The sequence below is a fragment of the Nelumbo nucifera genome, chromosome 3, assembly GCF_055504915.1.
Source record: "Nelumbo nucifera cultivar China Antique chromosome 3, China Antique-T2T, whole genome shotgun sequence".
In the NCBI taxonomy this organism is placed as follows: domain Eukaryota; kingdom Viridiplantae; phylum Streptophyta; class Magnoliopsida; order Proteales; family Nelumbonaceae; genus Nelumbo; species Nelumbo nucifera.
The window spans coordinates 22,952,041-22,973,175 of NC_142651.1; the positions used below are offsets into that span (position 1 = coordinate 22,952,041).

The 21,135-nt window shown below is 35.7% G+C and overlaps 1 protein-coding gene across 4 annotated transcripts in view; it reads right to left on the reverse strand.

Moving 5' to 3' along the window:
• LOC104601932 (N-terminal nucleophile aminohydrolases (Ntn hydrolases) superfamily protein) overlaps window positions 1-7,855 on the reverse strand; it is a 37,886-nt gene extending 30,031 nt beyond the window's left edge. For 2 of the 4 annotated variants that reach the window (XR_016084731.1, XR_016084732.1), the window contains exons 1-2: window positions 7,365-7,855; window positions 3,644-3,694 (exon numbers count right to left, since the gene is read on the reverse strand). Coding sequence is in view for 2 of the 4 variants with exons in the window: in XM_010265436.3 (XP_010263738.1) it covers window positions 3,644-3,694; window positions 7,365-7,505 (192 nt within the window). In the remaining 2 variants the exon portion in view is untranslated. The remainder of the gene's footprint in view (window positions 1-3,643; window positions 3,695-7,364) is intronic. The other 2 variants (XM_010265436.3, XM_010265431.3) reach the window with 2 other exon arrangements.
• Between the last annotated feature and the right edge of the window lie 13,280 nt (window positions 7,856-21,135).

Here is a 21,135-nt window from a genome sequence, read left to right on the forward strand (position 1 = left end):
TACTCTTATACTTCTTCAAAGATCTTTACTCAAAGAAAGAAAGCAAAAAACTCTCTTTAAGCTCTTGGGAAGGTCTCAAACTGTCGGAGGAGAACAAATTGTGGTTAGAAAGAGAGTTTCAAGAACAAGAAGTAAAGGATGCAGTTTTTAGCATGGATGGAGATAGAGCCCTTGGCCTTGATGGTTTCCCAATTTTCTTTTACCAGATTTGTTGGAGCATCATCAGTTTGGATTTAATACATGTGTTTAATGATTTCTATCATTCATCCATTGTAAACAAAGGAAATAACTCTAATTCCATATGCTTGGTTCCCAAGAGAAAGGATACTTTAGAAGCAAAAGATTTTAGACCTATCAGTTTGATTGGGAGTGTATACAAAATTTTAGCGAAGGTTCTAGCTGAAAGATTAAAGAAAGTTTTAGGTGAAATCATCTCCCCGAATCAACTTGCATTCATCAAAAGGCGACAAATCATTGACAACATCCTAATAGCAAACGAATGTGTTGAAGAGAGGAAGCTGAATGGCAAACCAGGTGTGATTGTGAAACTCGATTTGGAAAAAGCATACGACAAAGTAGATTGGGAGTGTCTCATGGAAACAATGAGACTAATGGGATTTGGAAACAAGTGGATTTAGTGGGTTGAGGGATGTATAAGCTGGTTGAGGGATGCATAAGCTCCACCTGTTTCTCAGTTCTAATTAATGGGTAGCCAAAAGGATATTTTAACGCCAACAGAGGCCTAAGACAAGGCTGCCCCCTCTCCCCATTGCTTTTTACTCTAGTCATAGAAATTTTTAGCCAACTGGTGAATAAGACTATCTCTCTTGGACTTTTGAGAGGATTTGAAGTCGGATGGGAAGCCACCCAGATATCTCATCTCCAGTTTGTCGATGACACTATCCTTTTCTTAGAGGCTGATGAAGATTTTGTGTCAAATTTGAAAAGGGTCATCACCTGTTTTGAATGGATTTTTGGACTGCAAGTAAACTTCTCAAAGAGCAGTATTGTTGGCCTAAATCTAGCTGATGCTCATTCCTTGAATACTTTCACAAAGATCTTGGGATGTAAAGCAGAGAATCTCCCCTTCTCCTATCTGGGGATGCCTCTTGGAGGGAATCTGAGAAATCAAAGCTTTTGGGAACCAATTCTAGAAAAATGTGAGAAGAAATTAGCCACATGGAAAAGGAACTACTTGTCAAAAGGGAGGAGGCTTACTCTAGTTAGAGCATCCTTGGCAAACCTTCCCACCTATTACCTTTCTATCTTCCGCATGCCCAACAAGATAGCCATTCAGTTAGAAAAGCTTTAGAGAAACTTTATTTGGGAAGGAGGGGGGGAAAGGGGTTCTCACCTTGTGAAGTGGTTTCAGGTTAGCAAACCAAAGGAAGATGGTGGATTGGGAGTAGGTCACTTGAAAGAAAGAAACACAACTCTTCTTAGTAAATGGTTGTGGCGATTCCCTCTAGAGCCAAGTGCGCTTTGGACTACTGTAATCACTAACAAATACGGGAAGCATGCCAACGGTTGGGATAGCAAGCTTCACTTGAATCGAGTCAAAGACACCCACTCTTGGAAAGGTATAATCTCGACTTACAATATTTTCATATTCTTTATCAGATATAAGGTGGGAAAGGGCAATAGAATTAAGTTTTGGACTGACCTTTGGTGGGGTAATTCTACCTTAGCCAACTCCTTCCCTCGTCTATTCATCCTTACCTTAAACCAAGAAGCTTCCATATCCCAGGTTTTACCCCCCTCCCCCCTTATTTCAATTGGAATCTAACCCTTAGGAGACCCCTAAGGGACCTGGAACTTAGTGAAATCACTAGCTTCTTGCACACCCTAAGAGAGGTATACCTCTCACAAAATTCCCCTGACCTTCGTGTGTGGACCCTTCACCCATCAGGTTAGTTTTCAACCAAATCTTGCTTCAAGGCTGTAGTTAGGGAAGAACAAACTACTGATCAGTACCCCTACAAGAGAATCTGGTGTGCTCATATCCCTTCCAGGGTCTGTTTTTTTTTTTTTGTGTGGGAAGCCAGCTTAAAGAAAATCAACACTTATGACCTCCTTCAGAAAAAGAACCATGGAAGGTCTTATCTATCTCTTCACGTTTGTTGTTTCTGCCTTAAAGCTGGGGAATCTACCAACCATATCCTGCTCCACTGTGAGGAAATTTGAAAATTTTGGAACTTTTTTCTATCATTATTTGAATACAGCTGGGTTTTCCTAGAAAATGTGGTTGAATGCTTAGGGCAATGGTCAGGAAGAGGATTGAGCAAAAGAAGGAAAACTTTATGGAAATCTGCTGCACATGCTATTTTCTGGAGCATTTGGGAAGAGAGAAATAACCATGTGTTTACCAATAGAACAAAAAACTTTGAGGAACTGATTTCTCTAATATGTTACAATGCTTCTTGTGGACTTCCAGCTCAACTCACTTTAGAGGTGTCACCTTTGATGACCTCCAAAGAAATGTTGTAAATTTCCTTCACTCTAATCAAACACAACTCATCACTCCCCGTAGGTGAAGGCGAGACGACCTTGTACTTTGATGGGAGCGCTTTTGGAAACCCAGGTGTAGCGAGTATTGGAGGTGTAATTCGAAATAGAAATGGTATTATCAGTTGGGCTTTTAGTGGGCCGATTGGGATAGCCTCCTCAACAAAGGCCAAAGTCATGGCAGCTCTAACCGGCATCAGGATTGCAAAAGACATGGGCTTACTAAATCTTACCATTAAAGGAGATTCAGCCAACACCATTAATTGGCTTTCTAATCCTGACAGTGGGCCTTAGCTCACAACCTGGCTGAAGTGAGAGACATCCTCGCTTCTTTAAATGCCCATATGGTCTGGATTCCGAGGGAGCTAAACTCTGAAGCTGATAGTCTAGTTAAACCTGGTGCTCACAGGGATTACCTTTTTAGTGATAGTTCTCTGCCTATGTAACTTTTTGAGTGTTTATCTGTTGTGTACATCTCCTCATGTACCTCTTTTTTTCGAATAAAGTTAACCTTTTCTCAAAAAAAAAAAAACTGATCCAAAAGGCTAAAACAACTTCTATGGGGACTCCCAAAACAATTCTAACAAGTCATTACTAATCCCATTAAAACTAAATGTAAAGAAACCAGAAATTGCTAATAAAATAGTAAATAGCGATTTTACTATCAATAGCAATTACAGGAATTATTATAGATAGTAGGTCCAAAAGTTACCATAAATAGAAAATTTTGTTTTCACCAAGAATGGTAAATCTATAGAAGAATAGGAAGAAACTTCCTTTAATAGATCAAAATAACTTTGCAAAGTTTTCTTACAAACATTTAAACATAAAAGAAAACAGGGACAAGCAGCATGCAAAAAGTTTCATACACTTCTATAACAATTGAGCACACGTGTTGAATGATCTATCAAAAAAAAAAAAAATCAGCACGTGTTGAACTTACCAAAAAAGCACATGGTTTCAAAAAAAGAAAGAAATGTTGGCAACAAAAGATAATAAGATAAGTTGTTCATTGTTTATATTTTTTATCAGTAACTTTCAGTGTTTAAACATTTAGCACTTTAGCTGAATCACTGAATTTCTGAGATAAATATAACTAAACCAATACCATGAAATTACAAAATGAAGAGTACACTACCTCCAATACTTGAATGGCTGCTGAAACTGCATCAATACACCCACCAGAACCCTAAACCCGAGCAAACAAAAGAAGACAATAATTAAAGGCTGGTATACTTCAGCAGAACCATAGGAAGCATAGTACTTGTTTCAAACAGCTTCATAAAACCCACAGAACATGCTAACCTGAAGTTCTCAATACTGAATTGACTTTATCCTTTCTTGATTAATTGGTTTTGGTTAAGAATTTCCTACTGATAAAAAGATGGAATTTGTGATTTAACATAGCAACGTACAACCATCTCCTGTGCGGCATGCATCTTGCAAATAAATAAATAAAACAAAAGGAACGCCAGGAAGTTTGCAGTAGTTCTACATAACATGATAAAAAATAACCTGATCTTCTGTCAATCGGTTGTTGCATTTGCAATGGATCATGCAGTTAAGCACTTAAGCTAAAGTAATGGCATTTTTTGGAGACTCAATCACAGGAACCTCCGATAATCCGATTCTAGCAAATTTCTTGGGCTAATAAGAGATTTCCAGTGGTGAGATTTGTTGCCAGAGTTGGAGAATGGTAGGTTGTTGTAGAGTGAAAAGGAAGCTCCTAACTCTATAAGGAGTATTCTTTCCTCTTCCAGATAATAATCCTCTCAAGGAGCAGAAAAGGAGGGGTATTTATAGACCAACTTAGACGTCAATCAGACAATATAATCTTTTACAATTTGTAATAATTCTTTTACGTGACAAAGCATGAAAACTTTCAATACTAAGTGTTTTTAATCATTGTTGTCATCGTCATCCAAGCCTTATTCCAACCATATGGGGTCAGCAACATGAGTCATGTTTCATAATTCTATTCTGTTTAATGTCATATCCATTGTTAAATTATGAGCGCTTAAATCATTTCTTACTACTTCGACTCATGTCCTTTTTGGTCTACCCCTAGTCCTACCCCCTTCAACTTGCAATGGATCACTTCTTCTTATGAGGTGCTGTCAATGGTCTTCTATGCGCTTGACCAAACCATCATAGTCTACTTTCTCTCATTTTTATCACTTGTTGGAGGTACTCTTCGGTTCCTTCGAATGACTTCACTTCTGACCTAAACATTCTAGTTTTTCCACTCGTCCATCTCAGCATATGTGTTTCTTCCAAACTCATTATTTGGACATGTTTCTTGACTGCCCAACACTCCACTCCATACAACATAGCTGGCTGTACAACACTCTGCCCAACACTATGTTTTTTTTATCATCATCATCCAAGCCTTATCCCAACTACTTTTGATATCTTTTGAAGGGCTACACAACGGGGGTAGCCCATCCCCCAACCCAGGTGCAGGTGGCTGGCGGGATTTGAACCCAAGCCTCCGCTACGACCAGCAAGAGACCTTACCAACCAGCTGGTTGGCACCTTGCCTTATCCCAACTACTTTTATAATAAATAAAAATTCATTAAGAAGAAAATAGATAAAGCATACAAATTTCGGTGACAAGGCATCACCTCATATAAAGCAAAAGATCCCTTGTCCCCCCAGAAACCCAACCCCTAACTGACAAGGATCAGCGAATTCAGTCCCACCCAACTACTTGAACAAACACAGAAAAACAGCAAGCAGTACTCAATAAGATAGCCAGCCAGTTATTGATAAAAAAATACTCAAAAAGATAGCACCATGACCCAAACCAACTCAAAACAGCAGCAAGAACCTTCACCACCTTATGCAGAGATTCACCTTAATGTTTCAGATATCCTTCTAACTGAATTAACTTTGCCTCCTGAAAAAGACCTTTCTGAACTGAAAAACTGCAAAATTCCAAATCTCTAAAACCAAGCCAAAACTAAATAAAAAAGAAAACAACCTCCTCAACCACCTGTCACTACCTAATATAATCCAGACAACCAAATTAGGATGATTCTTACTATCTTTTTCTCTTTCTTCTAACTCCAGAAAAACCTTCACCACCTCAAGCACTAGTGTTTTCAGTTTCATTTAAACTTCATTTGATAACATGAAAGCCAATGGGATATTCTCAATGTTGCCAGTGTGTGGTTTTGATGTAAACCAATTCATATTAAAGTGTCCTCATTCCTCAAGTCCCAGTCTAAGGATACAAGTAAGCATTGGCTCATATAGGGCTCCTTCCTGTCAATATTGGAAAAAAAAAACAAAATTGTTAGCAAGGAAATTTATTCAAAGTTAAATGGATGGACTGGTGCCACAGCAAGTCATTGAAAACAATGACAGTCCTAAAACTGTTGTTCAATGTTAGTAGGTTAAGCAACGTTGGTATTGAAAACAATGGCAGTCTTAAACGACCAACTGTTGTTCAATGTTACCTACATAGGGGCTAACTTAATAGTTGGACATTAGTTGTTCATAAAGCTTATATGTGAGAAGAAACAACTAGAACTCTATCAACTATGATTGGCAAATTAAATTAACTAGATGCCAAATACTGCATAATGGGTATCAAGTACCAAATGCTGTAGTTCCAAGCATGTCTAGGTACGTATCAAGCACCAAGAGCCAAGCATCTAAGCAAGTCTTGGGTGTGAAGACCATCTGTAGAAAGTCTGCCAAATCACTGGCAACTAGATATGAAGCTGAAAGTGAGACATCGACACATCATAGGGTTTAAGTAAAGTTTTGATAGATTATGTGCCTTATCAGATGAGAGAAACATTATAAATCACAACGGATTATTTTCTCTTATTGCCATGTAAGCTAATACCTTGGAGTGTAAATACTAAATACCCCTCAATACCCTAAGGGAGTTCTTCTGAATCACAAAGTGTTATGTGCCTTAGGAGAACTCACCCCTAAAAGCTAGCTGTTAGAGGGAGGGAACCCATGCACATATATACCCCACAACAGCATCCCATACTATTGATGTGGGATACCTCACATTAGCATCCCATACTACCAACATGGGACAAATGGATCGTAACACAAAGCCAATTTGTATCATGTGTGAACATGTGAACAGGGGCCAAAGCTTCTTTTTCCTCTCTGCAGCTACCAATTATCTTAAATACTGGCAATAAAGATCTCATCACTGGAAACGTTTGTTCAAGCACACAAGCAACCCACCAGAAGAAACGGTAACTGTATCCATTCTCATTTCTTTTCTTTGTTTATCCCTTATTTTTTTTCTATTTCAATCTCTTATCTTCTATAATTCCTAATCCTACCTCGCCTGGATATCTAAAAAACTTCTTTTTATTTCCTATCCATTTTTAGGCCAACATTATAGGACAAATATTGTTCTCTATGGATTAGTTCTAGCCTCCTCAATACAAGAACAAAGACTTAGCAGTTCAGAAATTTCGGCATAGTACTAATCCTTGGTCAGAGCAAGCTGAAATCTGGTCTCGCACATTACTAACATTCCAGCATACATTTTTTAGAGGTAAAGAGGTAAGTTGTTAAAATTCCAGCATATATTACACGCATAATTTGTTCTTTTTGTCAATAATTTGTATTAGTAACCTCACAAGAATAAGAAGAATAGGGAGAGGAGAAAACAAGCATAACAGATTGGTTTGTCTCCGTTTCTACATTCGCATAAATGTTTTCCTCTTTTCAATAACATAGTTAGAATTGGAAACAGTAAAAAAAAAAAAAAAAGGAATCGAAGCAAGTGGCGTTAAATAGCGCTTTATAACATAATAATCAGTCTAAAAGAATAATACCAAACTAAACTAAATAAATAGTATCTCGATTGGAAGAATACCTTGCGAAGAATTGAAGCAGCTGCAAAGCAAGCTCGTTTCATGGCTACCCTGAGAGCTTTCTCGTTAGAAGGAGCGTGAAAACCTGCGCCTACATGAACTGCGACAAAGAATCTAGGGTTATGGTCTTCTTCTCCCGCCATTTTTCTTCTGTAGAGATATTAGTTTGGTTTTCAGTTGAGAGATAGCACTGTTGTGAGTTGGAGAGGGCTCGAACGCGACTAACCGGGGATTTTCTGCCCCCGTGAGACGGCAGACGACGTGAGTGAAGTGCATAGTCAACGAACGGGAGAAAATTGAACGCGATCTCCTACGTAGATGCAACTTGATGGTCCAGTTTTAACGGTCAGATTGGAATCCAATAAACACCTCTGCCAAGTCCTGTTTGACGAGGATAGCTTAGCTCGTGTGGTGAATCCAACGGTCAAGTGTCACACGTGTTGAATCAAGACCATTTGATTAAGATCCAGGTAGGCAGCTAAGAAGAAACAGGATTCAGTCGGAGCAAAGTCCATTCCAACAGCCATCATAAGTTCATAACCTAATATCTTCCCATGAAATACTGAAGCCGATCTCAGCTAAAAAGCTCACACCCGTCTAAAAACGTCAGACAGAGAGCCAGACCGGGTTCAATTCAATCAAGCAACAAAAATTTAAATGCTTGGAGAAAAAATTTACAGGCATCTCAATTCGAATTGGGCCCGGAGAGCCCATTAACCAGGCCCATCTGCTTCTCTCTTCCTGTTAGAAAAAAATGACCTGTGACAAATTAAAAGGGATAGAAGAAATGGAATTCATTGGCATCATACAGAACGTGTCCCACACTACATGATAGATATTCCTAATTCATGGGTGGGATGTGCTATGGGAATCCCATATGTAGGGAGTCAATCCAAACTCAAAGAATTGAGAACAGACCCAGATTGGATAGAAGTAATAAGGGTTGATTTGAGTGCCAATAACTTACCAACAAATAACATAACAGAATGATAAAACACGATTCATGTACCGGACATTATAAGTTGGGTTAAGGCTTAAATGATGACGACGACTTGATGATGACCTGACCTACTTCTGGGTTCCTGTTAGGGAACAGGTTTTGTTGGTCTAACCTAACATCCTAGCCTAGAATTAGCCTAGTTTGATTGGTGTTAAGTCAAAATCCTAACCAACGTTCCATCAATTTCTAATATCTTGGAGAATGGAAATCTTATGAGCAATGATGTCGGTATTACATGGAGATCTGCAAAATGGGCTAAACGACCAACACCGTTGGGACAATTCATCCAATTTACTAATTGAGCTATTTGATCACCGTTCATTTGACCTTTTGCATTAATATTGCATCCAAACCCAAAAAAAAAAAAAAAAAAGATTTTTGGACTGCAAATCCCTTCAAAAATATAATTTGCAGTCCAGTAGCCCTCCCTCCTATAAATCACATCCTGTCTGTGAATTTGACATCAATCCAAAAAACCCCAAAAAATGGAAAAGTACGGACAGACCCATTATAGAATTCTGATTTCCTACAGATCTACAGTATTTTCAAAAGGTCAATTACCCCTATTCTATGCATCAATACCCACCCATAAATTGGAATTAATTCAGAACCGACACCTACCCCAATTATACTTTAGGCCTATAAATTCTAACACTGGTCTGAATCGTCATTCTCAAAAAAAAACTGCACTTTTTATTACGTGAACATTCTTGGACTGCATATTATGCACTATAATGCAATGTTATGGCTGCGTTTAATAGGAGCTCAAATGCAGAATTAAAATTGTATTCCAGTATGGTCTTGCAGGTGTTTGGTTAAGATTTATCTAAAATTGTAAGTGAATTTGTTTTCCTAACTTTTTGCATTTGAAAATGGGTCACACACAAAGTTGGTCAATATAAGATAGACTCCACTCTTGAAATTCATGTTTGAACCGATCAGAGTTAAACACAAATACAAAATCTATTACTGCAAATCTAACCAAGTCTGCATTTATATATATATATATATACTTTTTGCACTCTTATGAAACGCAGCCTATATAGTATGAGGTATAACCCAAAAGATCAAAGAATTTTTTAGAAGTCATACCTAAGATGTACTGTATAGATTAGAAGCCTATGGCTCCACCCAATGTATGTGTATGAATTGCTGGTCTCAAACCATTAGTTCAGCGTTATGTTGTTACAAATTCCAATTAATCCCAATTATAGTAACATATATAGAGGGTAGATTCAGTTCTCACAAAATTGTGATTTTACAACCATCTTCAGCTATACATTGGAATATTTCGATATATGTATCTTTTTATTCATGGAGAGATATTCTTAATAATATATGGCTGAAAAGTGCTATGAGAATGGTATGAGCATAATTTCATGGTTTTTAAAATCTAGATCAGAAAAATCGGGAACCGGTCACCCGTTTTCTCCTAAAGCCATTGATTTTGGTCAGCAAACCGCTGAATAGGCTGATTAACCGTTTGAACCATTCAAACCATTTTGACCATTTTCCAAAATTTTTTATTTTTTGTCAGAACAAACCAGCCGTTTGGGTTGAATGGTCAAACTATTCAAACCGATAACCGGACCCCTGACCAGTTTGTTTTTAAAAACCATACATAATTTTGTGAGTACCAAATCTGATTTTCATATATCAACCAAATTACTCTGAAAAATGAATTGGACATAAAATTTAGAAATAGCAAAATTTTATTGGAAAAAAAAATCTGACCCAAATTAAAAGATATGATACGAGAAAGGATTCGACCAATCAAAACCCCCTATAAATTCTAATTAGAACTGAGTTGATTGGTTACTAATTTACTATGATACCAGTTGGTTACAGGTCTTTGCAGTATCAGGTCTTTTTGATATCATAGTCAAACCTTTTTTAATTAATTAATTCAAAATATTTTTAAAACATTTCAAGTAAAAAAAAAAAAAAACTCTCTTATAACACCTCCTAAATCTACTACCAATAAGACGTGTACAATGAAGTACCAAAATCCAATTAGAGTAAACGTGCCGGCGATAGGCTTGTATACGAAACCCAATTGGCAATTGCTGATGTTGCGTTTATTCCTTTTTGGGTTTTCGTAGCCAGTGTAGAAGCGTTTGTGATGGCTCCAGACTCCAGAGTCATATTTTCACAGTGGAGGTCTATTGTATTAATTATTCAGAGTTTTGTACGTAGTTGGACTTGGACCCATCAAACAGTGGTTCCGATCCATCGAATATTTAATACCAGAAATAGGGGGGGGGGGGCATGTTGTCTATTTTTCTGCCCATGGAAGTCCATTTTTGGAGATTTCTTCTCTAAAACTTGGACATGGGTGATCGGTGGTCCACACTCTACACTAATAACAACAACAATAATAACAGGAAAATGAAAAATACTTATATATATATATATATATCCAAAAGTGGGGGGCACGTCTTCATCAATATAAAGAATAGGAAATAGGGGAGACAACAGAATTCAAAGTCATGCCAAAATTATGCCAAACATGGAAGCACGACTTGTTCACCCCACCAGAACGAAGAGATGAATTGCGTGTTGATCCATTCTTAGGCTTAGCCAAAGCTCCTCCGTCTAAATAGAACAAACAAACATACCCTCACCGCTCGGAACTCGGAAGATTTCCACTTTTCATTACTGTATTCAATTCATCTTTCTACTCTCCACAGACTTTGACGAAACAACCAACTATTAGGTTTATTCTATTCTCTACATATAAGAAAAAGACAAAGAAAATCCATGGTTTCTCTAAACCCAAGTAATAAGTCCAACGTTCTCTTCTTATTCTTCTTCTTCGAAAGTGTGAGAGAGAGAGAATGAAAGAGAGTGAAGACCAGCTGATTCATTATAATATCTATTTTTATATAATTTTAGGTGAGGGATTCTTTCTTTTAACACACTCGGATTTGGGCTCATTCCTTCTCCCAGAAAAGATAAGGAACCAACAATAAGAAAAAAAAAAAAAGATCACGGGCTCGTTCCAGTTTCCAATGCTGTAGTTGGGATGAGTAGGAGAGTTGTCATTGTTTGCACGAGTAATTGGGCCTTAAAAAGGAGTCCGGATGTTCTGGGATCCGCTTCCAATCATAATTGAACACATTACACAGTTCACATGGGCAACCGGTTTATATGTGTAGTAAAACTACACGGCAAGTTTTCTCATTATGTTCTATGATATAATTTAAAAAAAAAAGACAAAAGTAAAATAAAAGGGAATCTCAGATTGAGTCTTCAAGAATTTGGACTCAAAGGAAAGAGGGAAACTCAACCAAACCCTAGAACTCGATGGATGCCATTAACGATTTTAAAACTCTCTTTCTTCTTCAAGTTTCAACCAAGGCCAGAAGCCATTAAAGATTGCAATTTCAGAGCAAAAGTTTTATAAATAAAGATTGGTTTTTTCTCATATTAATCTTCAATCAAGAATGGGAATCATCTGCAAATAGACTTGTGTTTTTGTCCTTAACCTTTAGGTGAAGCTACAAGTCTAATGTTGTTTGAAGCTAATGTTTTAGCTTTAGTCAAGGACGAGTTACATGCATTCTTTTGTTTTAAGGGCTAGAGAGCCAGCTATCTAGTGAAAGGACTGAGTTAGAGAGCTGCTGTTTCTCTGGGTTTTTTGTCAATATCTATATGGTGTTTAATAATGGTTTGAGATCTAACTTAAGTTGATATTGTTTGAACAATGGCTTGAAATCTTGCAGAAATTTCACGTTGTTGACAACACTTGTGTAGCTACACCTTGCTGAAATTGGGTCTTTAAGAGAGAAGAATAAGGGTTCTTCTTGCAAATACACTGATAGGGTGGCAACAAAACCTTGCTTGAGAATCTTGTTGATGGTGTCCCTGTAAATATTAAAAAAAGAATAATCATTTTTTCTTATGCCATTCATCAATAGAACTCCCTGCTTCAAAATTTTTCTAATCTTAAGTTCTTTGCTTATTTTTCACACAGATGTTTTTTTTTTTCTCCATCACCAGATAATCCAAATTACCTTCATTTATTTTTTTTAGGTTCTTTATTTTAAAATATAAAAAATAAGACACTAAGGCTATGCTCGGTTTGAAGGAAATGGTAAGGAAATGAAGGAAAAGATAGGGAAATCTATATAAGATTTGTAAAACTTTCCCTACCTTTCCATTCTTTTCCCCACTTTTTCCTTCAAACCAAACACAGCCTAAGGGAGGGCATTATCAATACCCTCTTTCCCATGTCGTGTTATCAAATGAATGGAACTGCACCTCAGCATACACCATTTCGAGTGCAGTAAAACACCCTCTTTATTTCACTTTGCTGAATATTTGAACAAATTCCTCTTCTCTCTCATTCCGCCATTTTAACTCCGCCCCTTTCCTTCTCTTTTCATCTAAAACCTTAGCAGTAACCAGACCTCTGGCAATGTGCGATAGACGACGTCTGGTAACATGCATATAGAGGCCAGCAACAACATTCTTTCTTTTTCTTCTTCTTCTTCTTCCCTACAGACTGAGTTTCTTTTTAATGTTCCAAAACCGAAATACAGAGGAAAGGTAAATCTGTATTTTTTATTCTCCTCTTCTTTTGCCTGTGACAGATAAAATTTTAAAAGGTAAGTTGTTAACCCCACAACCAGACATCTACCAAATTAAATTTTTGAAAAAAAAAAACACAATCAAATCCTAACCTTAATAGATTCTTTTTTGAATCTTTTGATGTAACAAATTGTAAATGCCAAAAGGCTAAATTTTTTATTTTCGTTTGAATGTATTATGAAGATTATTTGAAGCCAATGCATTTTTACTTTTTTCTGTAGGGGACAAAACCCATGATGGGCTATATAAAACGCAAAGTTGTAATTAATTTGTAGGGTAAGTTAGATTCATGTTATTCTTCCTTTTTCAATTAAATTAATAATATGGGAAATATGCTCTGGTTGTGGGGTTAACAACCTCTTTCACGGACAAAAGAAGAGAATAAAAAAGATTCAAGATTTACCTTTCCACTGGTCTCTATATAACTGTTTCTGAACATCGCACGTCGCCGGAGGTCTGATCACTGCTAGGGTTTAGAGGAGAGAGAGGGGAAGGGGGAGTTTGTTCAGAAATGTAAAATAAAGAGGGTGCTTTACTTGCTTTTGAACCCGGTCCAACCATTAGACTCACCGTTAAATGAAGAGTTCCGTTAGTTTGCCTCTTAAATGCCTATAGGCGACGTATACAAACTGTATTGGACGGTGCACGCTTCCGGGTTGGCCGGTCCATTGGATTCGAGCTCCTTAATTACGAGTAAGGTTTAGTTGAAGGCTTTGATTCCAAAGCAATAATAAAATACATGAGACTGGCACCTTTTAACAATGGAGCCTATCCATTTATTACTAACGTGGATGTAGAATCTCATCATTAATTACACAATCCACTGAACAGCCGAAGCGTTCGGCTAATCCGAATTCCTTGGTTATATAAGAAGGTATACTCGTTTAATTGAACGCATTTCTTTTTAATTGTTTCTTTGAAGTTTGATCCACCAATCATGGAAACAGTACTTTGACCGACCGACTGGCGACTGGTACTACACCAACGTCTGCTTCGACTGCTCACTGCCTAGGTTGGCTAAATAGTATACGTTTTCCTTTTCAACCGTCAGTAAAACTTTAAATGCCACGTGCTATACATGCTTACCCACCACCCCTTCCGAGTTTCGAGATCGGCTTCAGCCAGTGCAATCCGGTTTCACCCTTTTCTCCTTTTCAACGTAGCCGAGGTAAATGTCCCACGTGCGGTCCATTGCTTTGTCTTTTAAATATAATGTTTTTTATCGAGGCCATGGACTCCTTAATGGGCGAAGCCAAGTACCTAGATGATGGCAGAAATGAATAAGTAAATGACAACGCAATAAGTCAAGTCAAGTAATTTGCTAAAATTTATTTTGTGATTATTACAGAGTCAGATTTCAGTTATGGTATGGATAAATGTGTAGTAGATTAGTATACAAACTAGATTCATTTAATTTGTTCTTATTGGTGATGACAATGGTCGTCTAAACGTCGAGACTGGGGTGGTGTTCTTCTTGTATTGATTGCTTTGTTTTTGTTCTTAGGCATTGGTTTGTTCAGTGAATTGTCAATATGATCGATGGTCGAAACCATAAATTTCTTCAAATCAACTCATCCAGAAAGGATTTTGTTCAGTGGATGAAATTTTAGATCTTAATTGACATAAGACTTTAGCATGTACTGAATCTACCTATCTGACCTTCCTTTATGTTTTGCCCTTGTCAAGCCTCTTACTATATATACGGATATACCCTAGACTCGTATTAAGCAAGTGCACTCATCCTTTAATTTATTTCTGCATCTAAATTGAAAATAATAAGGTTACATTTGGTTTGATACAAATTACAAAATAAGAGAGAAATATAAAGTTGTAGGAAAGTTTTTCCCTCGACTTTCTGTTTGTCGTAATTTCATCAAACCAATACAGCATAAAAATCTCAACCAACTATTCTACCAAGAAACGATTGAGCCAACTTGGGGTGCCCACAATGTTACTAATTTCTTTTCAACTCATTTTTTTTGGGCAGATGATTTTTTCTGAATTAGGGATGGCAATTTATCCCATCCCCATTGGGTACCCGACTTCTCTGATTAGATGGGATTAGTGATGAGGATTGCTTTGGCGGGGGGATCATGATGTCCCCGCCCCGCCGTGACCTCGATAATATGTATATATACCCCCCCCCTCCCTCTCTATAAACCACATCTTGCCCGTGGATCTGACATCAATCCATGGACAGGATTTCAGTCCACTCCTAGAAATCTTAGCTCCACCTAGGGGTGGAGTGAATAGTAAAAACCCTCAAATATTATTCATATTAAATATATAGTATTATATATTATATTATTTGTTATATGTATCAAAATATATTTAAATTATTATTTATATTTTTAACTTTTTATTTTAAATACATTTATTTTTAAAAAATAGTATTAATTAAAAATTCGGGGATTCGGATCCCCATGAAGAACCCCTCTCCGTTGAGAATTGGGGATGGAGGATAACTTTATCCCTAGCAGGGATCGGGGTGGGGGGAAGGGGATGGGGATATGATCCACGCCCCAAACCTTCCTGTTGCCATTCCTATGCTGAATGGAAAATGATTATGTTTATACTCCAGGCCATTGCCATGAAATATAAGTTACCAATCCGTCTTTAATTAAAAACAGTAAGGCTGCTTTTGGTCACTTTCCTTTTCCTACCTTTTCTTTCAAACCAAGTACAAATTAAGGGTCAGGTGTCCTCAATTGATTTTGTTGTAGTGAGTTCCAAGAACAAAATAAAACCAGCTAGCTTAAGTATAATTGTTTCTTAAAATAAAGCACAAAAAAAAAGTTAATGCATGATTATATATGTGTTTTTTGTTTTCAAAACTGATATTGAAAGTGAGTTTTCTAATTTCTGGTTTAAAGAACATTATTCGTCTAATTATTTAATATCACATTCCATAAATACAATAATTTCTCTCTCTCTCTCATATAAGAACATGTTTTTTTACTGATGTGACAATTTCAGAAATAAATGAATATAAAATGTTGATGTTGTAGTCACCCCCTAAGTTGTGACACAATTTGTTCAATTATTGAATTCAATAGCTAATCTATGATTCGTAGATGAATTAAAATTGTTCTAAGAAAGACAAAAAATAAATAAATAAATAAAAGAAAGCAGGAAAAAGGCACCTCAAGAAATATGTAAAAAAGGAAAAAAATTAATAAGCATGCTTATTATATGCATAGACATCATAAAGAGTGCTATTGCTGCAGATGACATTTTATTCTGCAAAGTACCAATTGATTGGCACAGTTCAATATAGAACAGAAAGGAGTTGTAAAGTGATTGGGATTGGCATTCCAGACTCTTTCTAACTATATACATGCAGCATGAACTCTTTTGATTGTTGGTTGATCAACACATGCCATTAGTTGCAATGCCTTCTGGAGTCCCTGTACCACTAATATCAAGGAATATTTGCATATATGCTTGTTAATCTCAAAAGTCCAGTATGTAGGTCTTATCATCATTTTATCAAAAAAGTAGTGGGTTTTGATTGTAACTGAACATCAAGATCTTGATTAGAAAAACCAGTTAAATTAGATAGCATGGGACAAATTAAGGGGGAGAAAAGTCAAACAACAGTCTCATTCCTTAGGAAAAAGATGTATTTAATTTGATGGATATATATATAAACTTTAGCAAGTTGTTCTATCGTCCAAAGGATCCCTATATGGATTTCACCAATACTGTATTTCAGGTCGGAAAGGTGGTCACAGATACTCTAGCTCTTGAGTCCCTTGACCTTTCATTAAAGTTATGTTTGGTTTGAAGGAAAAGGTAAAGAAATCTTTACAAATCTTGTATAGGTTTCTTTGATTTTCTCTTCCTTTCTCTACATTTTCCTTCAAACCAAACATAGCCTAAGGGTCCAAGAATTTTCCAGAAACTGTACAAATACTCCCTATCGACTTCACAACTAGAAACTAATACATAAGGCATTGGGTTTTCTATTTTTTTTTTGTTTTTTGTATCTTTCTTTTTAGGCATAAAGAAAGGGATTGCGATTGAATAATTAAGACTATAACATGATCAATAACACCAAGGTGTCAACTTATTCGAATCCATGATTAGTCACTCAAATGTTATAAGATGCCAACTCAAAGATTCATGGGCAACCATTTAAATCCCTTTCACAAGTTGCTGCATTATGCAATGTATACATATTTTTAAAGCGAACACTTTCTAATTGGCAAGAGAACATGTATATATTCACTTTGGCGACTCAAACCCCAATGTAAATAGTTGTCTTTCTACTTGTCATAATTTTAGAATTTGTACATTTTAAATTTTGGTTATGTGATGTTATACAATTTAAAATTATACGACATTTTCAATTTGGATTTCTCTTAACTAGTATGCTTATTCATTATAGTTAAAAAGTATAGCTAAAAGGTGGAGTTCAAGTCTAGAGAGAAGAGAGGTGGGAACACATTAATATTAGATTTCATACCTACTTTAAGGGTAAATTTTTAATACAACCTTAAAAGGAAAATCAATTATTAAAATATTATTTAATGGGAAAACATTATAAACTATTTTTGTTTAGAATATATTTTTAGTTGATGATCATATAAATGCAAGAATTTGTCTAATAACTTTATACAAAAATCAGGGCACAACTAATTGCCTCGATAGTGCTGCTTTTTTTTTGTATAGAGTTATTGGCTAAATTCTTACATTTATATATATATATATATATATATATATATATATATATATATATGATCATCAACTAAAAATATTCTTATATAACAGAAATGATTATTAATCAACTAATAGCTTTTCATTTTCATGATAAAACAAGATAATTTTCATATTTTTTCTTCCATAGAGAAAAGAAGAATAGATTAACAAGTATGGGCCAAGTTACATGCATGCAAAAGCCCTGTAATTTGAGCTGAATATATAGATGCCTCTAGCTCTAGTAGTTTCAAATAGGATGATGATACATACCTCTTTCCATTGACCAAATATGTACGAGGCACCACTTCCATTACTAAGCTATATATCATATTATCGAATATTTCTCAACTGAGATTTATACATATTTGAGACAAAATGCCATTCCTCAACACGTACATACATGTAAGGTGATCTTCCTAGAATTTTGGTAAGGCTCCACTTATATTTGCTTTACCATAAGTTGTCCTAGGTCCTAACATAGAAAAAAGAACAAATTATTCGCGATATAACGATATTCTTGTAATTATTAAAATATAATTTTTGAAAGTCGTCGGACTTATTTAATTCATTCATTCATCAACTAGTTAGGATTTGTATATCTTATATCTCTCCTATTATCGAGCCGAACAATAAAGTAGTATATGACTGAGTCTAAGGCAACTAGGCCACCATCTACAGTTGTTTATTCATGAAAAGCAGTCAAAGTCTATGAATTTACAGTGTAAATCATACAACCATGCATCATCTTTTATCAGTTCGTCAACTAATTATGGCCAGGAACCCAGAATCGATTCAGAGCATATATAGAACATTAACTGCCCATTTGGGTGGCTTTGCAAGATAGGCCCCGTATGGGCATATGGAAAGCCTAGAAGTTATATTTGGTTAAAACCCAAGAACTAGAATATTCTTTAACTGAACTATATATGAAATATAATCGACCATCTGGTAAAGTTAGTTTCAATAGCTTCTTTAATGTGTTCAATCAACACCGCTCAATAATCAAAGTTGAAACCCTTCCAAATGGGATCTAAATGTAAATTTCAAAATCTAACTAAAGAAACATATCTGATTAATTAGCTGTAAACATTCTAATTTGCAAAATCCCAACTATTAATTGGGGTTATATCGATCTGATCTAAAATAAAAATAATCTCTTCTTGGTCCTCCAAGTTATCGATGCTTCTGACCTCACAGCAGACACCTGATTAGTACAGATTAAATGGAACGTAGACATACATATACCACCTAGTTTTTAAGCTTACTCCATTATTTCAAAGTAATTAAACCAAATTAAGTGGTACACCTAATACCAGTCTGCTCCTCTTAGACCACGGACTGAAACTTAAGAAGCCACAGTTGGATCCCTGATTTAGGATTAAACTCTTGCATCACCATCATCAATATTATTTCCACCACCATTAAAGTCTACTCCAAATATTTAGATTTTAGAATCTGCAATATATTGAAGACCCAGACGTCAAACCTATAGAAATTGAGTAAATGATTCCTATTCCTTTCCCTATTTTTTGGTGATCATGAGATATTCCACAAAGAATAAAGTTAGATTTGTGTTGTCACTCATGAGTCATGAGGCATTTCTTTCTGCAACTCACAAAAAGGGATATTGCAGTGCCCCACTTTATTAATATTAATGATAATATAGAATTTGAACCATTTATTAAAGTATATATGCATACATGTGAGGAGCCCTATACCACTAGTAAGAGGCTGACTCATGGCCATTGTACTAAAACTTCTACACCGAAGTCTTGAAGGGCTTATGCCCATTTGTTGCTTCAAATATAAGCATTGGGTAATTCAAACTCAAATTCCAAATTTTCCATACCTGTATCTAAGAATTATATAAGATGGGAACTTCTAGGTATGCTAACGGATCGAATCTGACCGGATGTAGGTTGAGTAAAATTTGATTTGTTTATATTCAAACTTGAATTGGATCTTATTATATTGGGATTTTAATTGATTTTAGATTGCAATCAGAATTGTAGAAATAAATTAAATTAAAAATAATCAAACCATTATATATTATTATTAAAGTGAACTAAAAATAACTTTGATATTATATTTCATGAACAACCATAAATTACTTGTTTGAAATTTGAAACTACTACAGTTTAATAAAACACATCATTTACTAATAGATACAACATTAATTTTAAATTTATACAAACATATTAATTCAATTATAAACAGACCCAATTCAGGTCACTCTTAATAGGGTCAAATTCAAATTTAAATTGGGACAAACAGATAACATTTTGCCTCCCTTACTTGCCTAACCAATATATGGCAGTGTGACTCAGACTGTTATTGGGGTATCCAATGGGATCGATCGTATATGGACTTTTTTTTTTTCTTTTATCAAACTCTCCATTGGAGACAACGGCCAAAAAACAACACTACCCCAGCAACAGCATCATCTCTATGTTACACACACAATCAAGATTTCTTATATTATTACTTATTTTTATAGAAAATGAAATTTATTTGACCATTTGATTTCTTTAAATATATATATTTTTGGCATAGAGAGACCATTGTTGGAATGCACACTAGATTCATTTCCATCTCCTACTCAGTCAATGGGTGACCATTTGGCCTATTGAGACACTTGCCTCAATCCAAAGAGGCATGATTCAATCAATCAAACGGTTCTCTTGCAACCTTCATATTAGCATTAAATGCATAAGAGAACGTTGGAGGCTGAAAATATTATAACTAGAAACTCAGCTTATTTTCTAAACACAATAAATGTAACAGTATAAGCCTCCAAATCTAAGCCCAATTCAGATTATCTAGTACCTTGTTGCGTCTTGCTCCAAGGAACTGAGTATCTCGGATCCTCTTCTTCCTTTTATTTTACAGGTAAGGATTAGCAAGGGGCGTTCAACGTGGAAGGTCCTTGGAATTTAGGCATCGAACTTATGTCATATCTTACGGCCAAAATAGTTGGGTTTAAGACTGAATTGAATTGAGTTGAGATTATATCATAGCTCGCCACTTTTGACATTATTTGTTATTTTTTCCTTGTGTGAAATAAAACCAGACATGTTAAACGTTTAAATAGTTTTTAGCTTTTCTTCTTCTTCTTTTCTTTTTTTTTTTTTTTTTCTTTATAGGGTAAGTTATTTTGTGCTTCCATAGGAAAAACATATACATCACTATATCACTAATTACCAGGAGAAACTGTCTGGGCAAAAGAAGAAATTGCCTTGGGAAGTGTTGTGCAACTGCATATGTAGGGTTTTTGTAATGGCTTGGCTCCCCATGTTTGGGAATAGAGTTAACTAGGTAGTTGGCAAGCTATATTCTTTGCACATGGCCTACACAAGCGGACTTTATGAGGTTTAGCCCACTTGTGAATTAATGAAAAGAACCAACATCTATATCAATTTATTTATAAAAAGTATCATCAAGTTGATACAATATAACAATATTAATCAATCACATCATCA